The following is a 9807-nucleotide window of genomic DNA, read 5'->3' as shown; positions in this document are numbered from 1 at the left end:
GGATGTCATCTTCTTTCACCCTCAATTGGTGATAACCCAATCGAAGATCAATCTTAGAGAAATGACTTGCTCATTGAAGCTGGTCAAATAAATCATTTATCCTTGGAAGAGGATATTTTTTCTTAATGGTCACCTTATTCAATTGTCGATAGTCAATACACATTCCGAGTGAGCCATCTTTATTCATAACAAATAAAATTAGAGCACCCCATGGGGAGATAGTCGGTCGGATGAAACCCTTATTCAACAAATCTCTCAATTGTTCCTTTAATTCCTTAAGTTCTACCAAAGTCATTCTATAAGGAGGAGTAGAAATAGGCTACGTATCTGGGAGAAGGTCAATACCGAAGTCTATTTCCCTTTCTAGAGGAATACCGGGTAGATCATCTAGGAAAACATCCAAAAACTAACTAACAACGGGGACCGACTCAAGAGAAAGGGTTTCAAAATCCATATCCCTCACCCATACTAGATGGTACATGAAACCCTTAGAAATCAGCTTTCTTGCTTTAAGACAAGAAATAAACTGACTCTTAGGCATATAATTTCGCCCATTCCGCTCTAGGATAGGCCCATTTGAGAACTGAAATTTGACAACACGGGTTCTATAATCAATAGAAGCATAACAAGAGTGCAACCAATCCATGCCAAGAATGACATCAAAATCTAGCATGTCAAGATCTACCAAATAAACAAGAGTAACTCTATGAGATAAGGAAATAAGACACTTTCTATAAACCCTCTTAGCCACCACAAAAACACCAACATGAGTAGAGACAAAAAAAGATCTAACAACACATCAGGAAGCACATCAAAACTCATAGCCACATATGGTGTCACAAAAGACAAGGTAGCACCGGGATCTATAAAGCATAGACATCAAGTTGAAAGATTTTCATCATACTGGTAACCACATAGGTAGAACCCTCTTGTTCACCACGAGTTTGAAGAGCATAGAACCTATTTTTCTTAGGAGCATTCAAACCCGAGCCACTTGGACCGGATGAAGGATAGGGTTGAGCCCTACGACGACTATCTCCCTCCTTCTTAGAAACTGTAGTACAATCTCTTATCTTGTGATCCATCTTACCACAACCAAAACAAGCATTGGAACCCTCTATACCTTCATGATTTCTTCCACACTTAGCACAATTAGGCAAAGAAGACCCATTACCACCTCCTTGAGGTTTAGGGTTAGACACCTTTTCCTTGTTGAATCTAGGAGCATTAGAGGAACCTTACCCGAAAAACCTTTGTCGATACCTAGGACGACCATGTCCATCAGACCTAGTATGAGAGAAATTAGCATCACCGTTTCTAGGCCTCTTGTTCTCCCTAGATCTCTCCTTAAGTTTCTCCTTTTCAATCTGTTGGGCATGAACCATAAGACGAGAAATATCCTTGTCATGGACAAGAATAGCCGTATAGAACTCTTTTACTACAAAGTCGGACACACGCGAAATGAGCATACTCATCCTTGCCCTAGAGTCGGATACTATAGAAGAAGCATATTTTGAAAATTGAGTGAATTTTAAGCAATATTCTTTCACGCTCATATTTCCTTGTCGGAGATTGATGAACTCAAGCACTTTCGCCTCCCTCGTCTTAAGAGGAAAGAACCTATCAAGAAAAGCAAACTTATACCTTTCCCATTATAGGGGACTCGCATCTGCTGGTCTTGCTTCTTTCCATTGGTTGAACTAAATTTGAGCCACACCTTTGAGTTGATAAGAGGCCAATTCCTCCTTTTCCACCAGAGTCACTCCCATAATAGTCAACACCTTGTAAACCTTATCAATGAACTCTTGAGGATCTTCCTCAACCTTAGAACCATAGAATTCTGGAGGATTCATCCTTGTGAAGTCCCTCACTCTAGATGTCGATGTACCCTCATTTGGGTTCACGGTGTTCGAACATCCCTATTACCTTGGGTCGTCACGGCTTGAGCCAACTTGAAAAGCGGCTCTAAACTCCGCATTAGCCACTTGCTCGGTCAAAGGGTCAAATGAATCTTAAGGAGCTTGAGGAGGAGCTCGTTGACCAACGTCTTCTCCTTTGGTCCTTCTAGCATAGGCCCTTCAAGTAGTCATATCCTATAGACCATTGGGTAAGGATTAGGAGAGAGACCTTATAGAGTTAAATTCTACCGCACGACTTAGAGAAATGAAGAAGTGAAGTTTCCTAAGCATCTTGTAGCCTCTCATTCATAAGATGTGGCGCGCTTAACACTTATGAACAAGACTCTATTAGACGTGGTTTTGAGACATCCTAGAACCATTTTAAACCTTGTGCTCTAATACCCAGTTTGTAACGACCCAGGGGTACCCCCTAGATGTAACATGGCATACAATACCCTGAGAGGCCTCATATAAGCCAATTAGCATTCATAGTCAAGACAATAGAAAATAGGTAAAAATTTAAAACATTTTCAACACAATCAAAGTCTTTATTAAACGAAGCAGAAGAGTAATACACTTGTCTTAAAAACCATCTAATACAATAGAATCATTGGGACACAACCCACACAATAATGTTCAATACTAGATGAAAAGAACATAAGAAAAGTACTGATCACATCCACGAATGCTATGAGGACTCACAAATTTTCAACCATGCCACTAGTATAGATCCTAGCCACGGGGATGAGAGTTGGGAATGTTGGACCCTACATTTGGATAGGAAATGTAGGCAAGAGTATGGGTTAGTACAAAAATGTACTAAATATGATAGCTTGTATAAACATCAACATAAACATAAGAGTTAGACAACATAAGTCATAAAAGCATAATCAATGCACATAATAGATTATTTTAACTTAAGAGGAATACTTCTTGAAGTAACCTCAAATAATCCTTCCTCATCATGGAAGGCAACTCATGCAACAATCCAAGTTCATCACCTATCATAACATAGTCCAGCTTATCTTTTATAGACATGGGGAATCGCCTCTTGCCTTATTATAAAGGAGCATGGGTAGTGGCCTTTAGTCATTCTTTACATTTTGATCATGGGTACTCACCTCTAGTCCAACATCATGTGACATTTTTATCCTCCCATTGTCTTTCTATAAGGATCATGGGTACTCGCCTCTTGTCCAATTTATATCTTAAGAACATTGGTAGTCGCCACTTGTTTAACTTCAAGGAATAAGGGTAATCGCCTCTTATTCTATCCTAAGGAATATGGGTAATCGCTTCATATCTTTCTAATTTAGAGGTCAAGGATAATCTCTTCTAGCTTCATCAATTTCTTAGTCTTTAGCTTAGATTCATTTTGGGTGAGCCATCCTTTCAACCTAGAATCATTCAATTTGAGAAAGACTTTCACATACATACATAAGAAATTCAATTGGGAACTATCCATTCCACAACAATTACATCAATAATCAACAATTCATCATATATGTTTCACTCTCAAAGCACTACTTTTCATAATCATCATATATGCTTCACCCTCAAAGAAACTCATATCATAATCATCACATATGCTTTAATCTCAAAGCAATTCCAATGTATCTCATCAATCCTATAAGAATACATCTAAACCCATTAATTCTCCTTTTATGGCATCAAACCCAATTATATCAATCTCAACCTAAAACATGGGTTAAGCATGGGAACATGTAAATTCAACCTAAAAACATGTAATCCTATCAATTCAATCACAACCCAATCAATTGGATCAACATTCATCAAGACCCACAATATTAGAAGAAAATCCTAACTCAATTTGGGGAATTTCTACTTTTCAATTGGGTAATCTTGGGGACTCCATGGAAGAAAGGACTCCATGGATAATGAGCCATCATATCTTGATATCAAAGCCCACAAATGCTTGAGGAATGGAGACTTGACCTTGATCCTAGTTTGGGCTCTTTCTTTTGCTTCAAGTTCTAGAGAGAAATATTTGGAGAGGAAGAACTTTAGGTTTCTTTTGGTGATTCTGAGAGAATGAGTTGAATGAACTAATTTGGGGGTTGAAATCCTTTATATAGGGGTCCTAGACATAGGCAAAACGACATAGTACCAATATAAAATAATTAGGAAAAGACCCAACTACCCCTGAAACTAATTGTCAGTTGTCCACCAACGGACCCCAGTCAACGGCCTGTGGTCTAACCCACGACCTATCCTGGTGGACCATAGTTGGTCATCAGAAAGTGGAATTTGGGCCATCGAACCACAGATTGTGGTGTGACCAACGGTCCGTTGGTCAGGCCGTGGTTCCGGTCTGTCTTGGGGAGCCCATCCACGGACCACTCCTATGGTCCGTGGTCCCATCCACGGGCCATGGGTGACCCTCGTGGCTTGGCGCCTACAACTCACTAAGAGTGCTATTGACCCTATTTCGGATACGTGGTGTTACAAATAGTCTAAATGGGCTAGACCTTAAAAGGACCCAAAAAATGGCTTCTCCACCAATGTGAGAACTTTCCCTTTATATTAAAACTATCCTAACAAAAAGAAGCAAGTAAACACAGTAGTGAAAAAACCTAAGAAGTGGCTACAATGAGCATAAATCTCACTCGGGACCCTACAGGACGAAGAACCATTGAGAGATCATGGTGGCATCAGATCCATATATGTCTTGAAACGTCTATGCAAAGGAAAACATAGATTAAAAAAATTGAAGCTTTTAAAAAGTAAGTAGAAAAACTTGCAGATGGATGCTAAAACAGTCATTAAAAACAGTGAAATACTAAAAATTATGAAGAAGGGAATGCGTTAAACTTAACCCATAAATTTCTATTAATTTCAACAAATTTGATTTTAGAAATGGAAATGGGCAGGGCGGGTTGATCTTAACCTATAAAAATTTTAACCCTCCCCGCATAGTGTTTTTCTATAACCTCAACCCGCTCTGCCCTGCCCCGTCCCTCCATAAGTTTTTTTTTTTTTTTTAATCTTTTTATTTATTTTGCTATTTACATAGCTGTAAACTTAAAAATTCAGTGGCCATGTTTAAATGTCTGGGTAATTTAAGAGCAAAGATTTAAATTTTTTGTATATAACCATATACTAGTTTGTAATTATCCTTTAGTTGAAAAAAAAAACTAGCTCATAATTGTATTCCCAGAAGCTAATTGCTACAGGGAGCCAGAGGCGAATCCAGATTTCGATGATTGTAGGTGCCGCATGTTTAAATAGGATAAACGGGTCGATTCCTTCTATTTACCGATATTTATAAACGACTTGATCAAATATGCATATTTAGTAAAAAAAAAAATTAGATATTCTAATATTAAATATACGTAAGTAGTTCAATTTTTTTAGTAGTAATAAGAGATTGTATTCTCTAAAACCTTGAGAAAATAAGAGATTCTCCACCTTAAAAATTTGAACCTGTATAAGTCGTCTAATATCATTACTTTATAATATTCATAATTCATTGCCTCAACGTGTTATTGCAAATATATAGTTGAGAGAAAATATAAAAAATTATAGTTTCAACCGAGTCGTCTTCGCTTAAGATATATATTTGAGAGAAAATATAAAAAAAGTATAGCATCAACCTGCTTAGCATGACATAAAAGATCATAAAAACCTTTAAATTAAAAAACCTCCAACATAATAATATGAGACAAGGCACAAGTATCCCTCTAAACTATGACCGACATCCCAAAGACACACTTTAACTAAACTAAGGTCCTATTACCCCCCTGAACATTTTTTTTTGTAATTTTGTATATCTTTTGTCTTACGTGGCACACTCCGTGACTCCACACAATTGAGGCACGTGGGAGATATTTGGGTGCCACGAAAGCCAAAAAGGTGCACAAAATTACAAAAAAAAAATATTTCAAGGGGTAATGGGACCTTAGTTTAGTTAATGTGTGTCTCTGGAATTTCGGACGTAGTCTAGGGGGGTACTTGTACATTTTCCCTAATAATATTCATCATTTTTAAAACTTTATTTTTTTAAATTTAAATACTATTAAAATATATTTTTATTAATATTTATACGATATTCAAAATTTGATACTCATTAATAATTAATATATAGAATACACAAGCAATGCTAATATCAAGAGACAAATACTAGTGAAAGAGATTTTTTTTAAAAGAATAGGAAATAATTAAAGTAAAAAATAGTCAATTGGATTAATAAATGCAATAATAATAGCAAATAAGGAAGAACTAAAGGGAAACAAAAATTGAAGCCTTGCACACATTAATGAAAAATGAAAGGCAAAAAAATAGTGCAGACAAAGGGTTTCAAACCCTTGACGCCAGAGTGGTGGATTCAACCTTTTCCCAGCCGCACCATTAAAGGTTATGGTTCATGGGTGGCAAACTTAATATATGATCAATTTTTCATACACACACATATATATAGATATAGATTGGGCATATCTATATCTGACGATGCTTATGGTCCAAAAATTCCCCTTTTGTCAATACTTTAGAGTCCTATAGGTCATGACAATTATATTGGGCATAAATAAAACCCTTAGCATGTGCGTACAAATCAACCAAAGAGTGTGATACAATGATAATATGTCTGACGATGCTTATGGTCATACGTATCTATATTTGGAGATGGTTGCTACGAATGTGAAGTCCTGTGTAACTTTTGTGCTTCTTTATGATGTGTGATAATGCTCAACTATACCTCGCAAGTCGCAATTAACGTATAGGTGATCGTGAACAAAAATAATACCCAATTTTATATGAGTTGGGATCAAATCACAAAGATTGGTAGAAAAGATTAACCTCTATTTGATTTTCAACCCAAGACTAACTAGCATGATGTAATATAAAACAATAATGTAAAATTTGGGAGGCTTTGGGATAACAATATTTGATTCAATTTCTAGTCAATATCAAGAGATCAACAAAAAAGAGTTTCAACAAGATGAAGACAACTAGGAATGTGTGCAATGTCGATCGGGCTTCAACTTAATAGGCAATAATTAATGAATTCTAAATCAATCAAACACATGGATAACATTTGGTCTATATTATATCCAATATTCTTTCAAACTAAACGATGTGTATATCTCAGATTCTTATGAACTCTAATACGATGCAAACAAAACACCAAACATTGCTTGAGTGGGTTAGACTAGCTCTAGCTCTACCCTTAAATGAGAAATAAATGAGATAAGACTATCTCTAGCTCTAATCTCGTGAAAAATTTCTCTAGTGCTCACTAATGAAGCCTTATCCAACCTTATTTTGCTTTTTTAATCCAAAATAAAGTTAGAGAGTTCAATCAATGATTGCAACCATTAATTTTTAGACTAGAACTTGAAAGCATCAATAGGTCCCATGTATAAAAAATACACTTAAGAGCTAATTAAATATTACCCATTAGAATCTAGACCTACATCACGCACACACACCCCTAACTAGAGATTTAGCTACTCTTAATAAGGAAAAAATAATATACGAACATAAGAATGGTCTATTACATTCATAATTAGCAAGCAAATTCATATCCAACTTTGGAGAAGTACAATTTTGAATTTTCTTCTTCAACTTCAACCTCTTCCGCTGGTATCCCCACCCTCTTACATAACTATATAATCAAGAAAGGTAGGAAAAAATCCTTTTATTAGCTGAAAGAAGCCCCACCACTTTGACAGGATCTGCTGTTGGAAAACTATATGCACAGCGAAAGCATATCAGGATCTTACTGCTTACATGAATAATAGATAACTTATACGTTTATATTAGAACACATAATCATGCTAGAACACATAAATTTGCTGGAACTTAATTCGATAAATACCTCTTGAAGCGTGAACAGATATCTTCAAGCGAATCCACAAGATAGCCATCAACTATGGTCTTCTACAGTGATCCCAATTTCACATCCGAACTCTCTCAATACTTGGGTGGGCAAGTATGAATAGAAAACTAATCAATCTAGGGCTAGAAGAATCCCTAATTATAGAGATTTCTTCATAGTCCAAAGAGGAGAACCAAACACACGTTATTTTTCTTCAACCGAAAAATACACGCTAGTTTTCTTTTTATAAGAAAACTAACGCCTCTCCCCTTTCCCTTTAGAATTAGGATTCTGAGTTCTAGTTAAATATGGGCATTGGAGGGACCACAAAATTAATTACTGAGGCTTCCTATTATGGAAATAATTCCAAATAATTAATTTGAATTATTCTTACCATAATAAATTACAAATCATTCCACTAGAAATTCGTAATTGTACTCCTCTATTTATATTTCGTAATTCTCTATTAAACACTTATGTAATTCCCCATGTTAAGATTTCAGATACTAATCAATAACTTAAATTACTGACGAATTTAACTTAATGATGAATTTCCTTTAGAGCACTACTTAACTTATTTCATGTGTCAGATTCATAAATCCACTTGCAAGGTTTGACACGATGAAAACTTTTAAGTTTCTCAAAAAGGCATATCAATCAATCTCTATAACGAGACATGGATTCCATCAACTAACTTATTATCTCACCAATATATATTATTATCATCCAACTTACCAGACATATTGACCATCTCAGAATCTCACCTTTTAATAAATCAAAACGATAATTAATATATACAGATCATAATAGTTATATCAGGATTAAGAATATAAGTACATTTAATAGTTTAGAGAATATGTTTTGTCAGTCAGTCTAAAACAACTATCTCTACTCGGTCTCGTTCAATACATACAAAATGCACTAGCACAAGAAGTTGGAACTAAATCGTTCCCATAATCAAGATAAATTACCTATAATCTTGTGCTACAATCGTACCGACGGTATGTCCAATTTCCATCCTAGATTGTGAACAAAAAACTTAATACTTATAAGAACTGATGATTTAATCCTCTGTGTATAAGCTAAAACTCTACACACTAAATCATCTACTATATAAGTAAATAGACACCATAAACGAATATATGATCTATTAAAATTGAGCAAATATTTATTCTATAATAAATATTATTTCTTAACACATGGTTAATAGTATATATCCCAACAATCTCCCACTTAGACTTTTAACCATCACAATTGTTATAATGTACTATATGTAAATGCATGGTTAATAGTATATACCCTAACAATCTCCCACTTAGATATTTAATCTTGAAAATTGTTAGAATACTATGTCTAAACACATGATTAATAGTATATACCCTAACAATCTCCCACTTAGACTCTTAACTATGCATTTACAACTTTCACAAGCATTCCTTTATTTCTATTTTCTCATGCAATTTTGTCTAGTAGTGCTTCGTCGTAACAAATCGATTTTGTACTAGATCTTGAGATAGCTTCTCATGAAACCTTCCACCCTCCACCTTCCAAGAGTGTACTTCTTTTCAGATCATAAAAGTACTCTCAAGCATACAAAACAAATCAATCTTCGCTATGATTCTCCCACTACGACTAAGCACTACATAATCACACTTTCATGATCTTGAGTCTTAATATATTTTTCAAAATCTTTCGATATTGAAATATTAACAACTTTTCATGTAGTGTTCTTCAATTTGCTCAACATCACTTCCACTACTTGAGGTAGTAGTTTTATTATGTCTAGCAACGTTTCTCCCATTTCTGACATATCAATTTGATGTTTTTGAGCGTCTGAATTTATAATTGACTTATTTGTTATTTCTTTGTTCAATTCCTGTAAAACTAGTTTACTTCTATGAACATGGTTTACTAAATGATCCTTTTCTAGAAATCAGACAGTTGTGTTAACAAATGTCTTATTTCTTTAGGACACTATAATAAACCTTCTTTCATTCGTTAGGATATCTAATTAACACACACATTCCGTTCTTAATTTCAATTTTCTTATTCTCCAACTCAACAATCCTATAT

General features: G+C 35.1%; 1 protein-coding gene across 1 annotated transcript; it reads right to left on the bottom strand.

Annotated features, from left to right (window-relative positions):
* Positions 1–863: 863 nt before the first annotated feature.
* On the bottom strand, positions 864–1475 carry LOC125839851 (uncharacterized). Its single transcript, XM_049518839.1, has 2 exons — positions 1264–1475; positions 864–1218 (listed from the first exon to the last, which is right to left on the bottom strand). The coding sequence occupies exons 1-2, from the start codon at positions 1473–1475 to the stop codon at positions 864–866; spliced, it is 567 nt and encodes a 188-aa protein (XP_049374796.1).
* Between the last annotated feature and the right edge of the window lie 8332 nt (positions 1476–9807).

Source organism: Solanum verrucosum, unplaced genomic scaffold (genome assembly GCF_900185275.1).
Source record: "Solanum verrucosum unplaced genomic scaffold, falcon-dt-bn FXZP01000221.1, whole genome shotgun sequence".
NCBI classification, from domain to species: Eukaryota; Viridiplantae; Streptophyta; class Magnoliopsida; order Solanales; family Solanaceae; genus Solanum; species Solanum verrucosum.
Note: the sequence above shows the minus strand (reverse complement) of the source record. Positions and strands in the feature narration are given on the sequence as shown.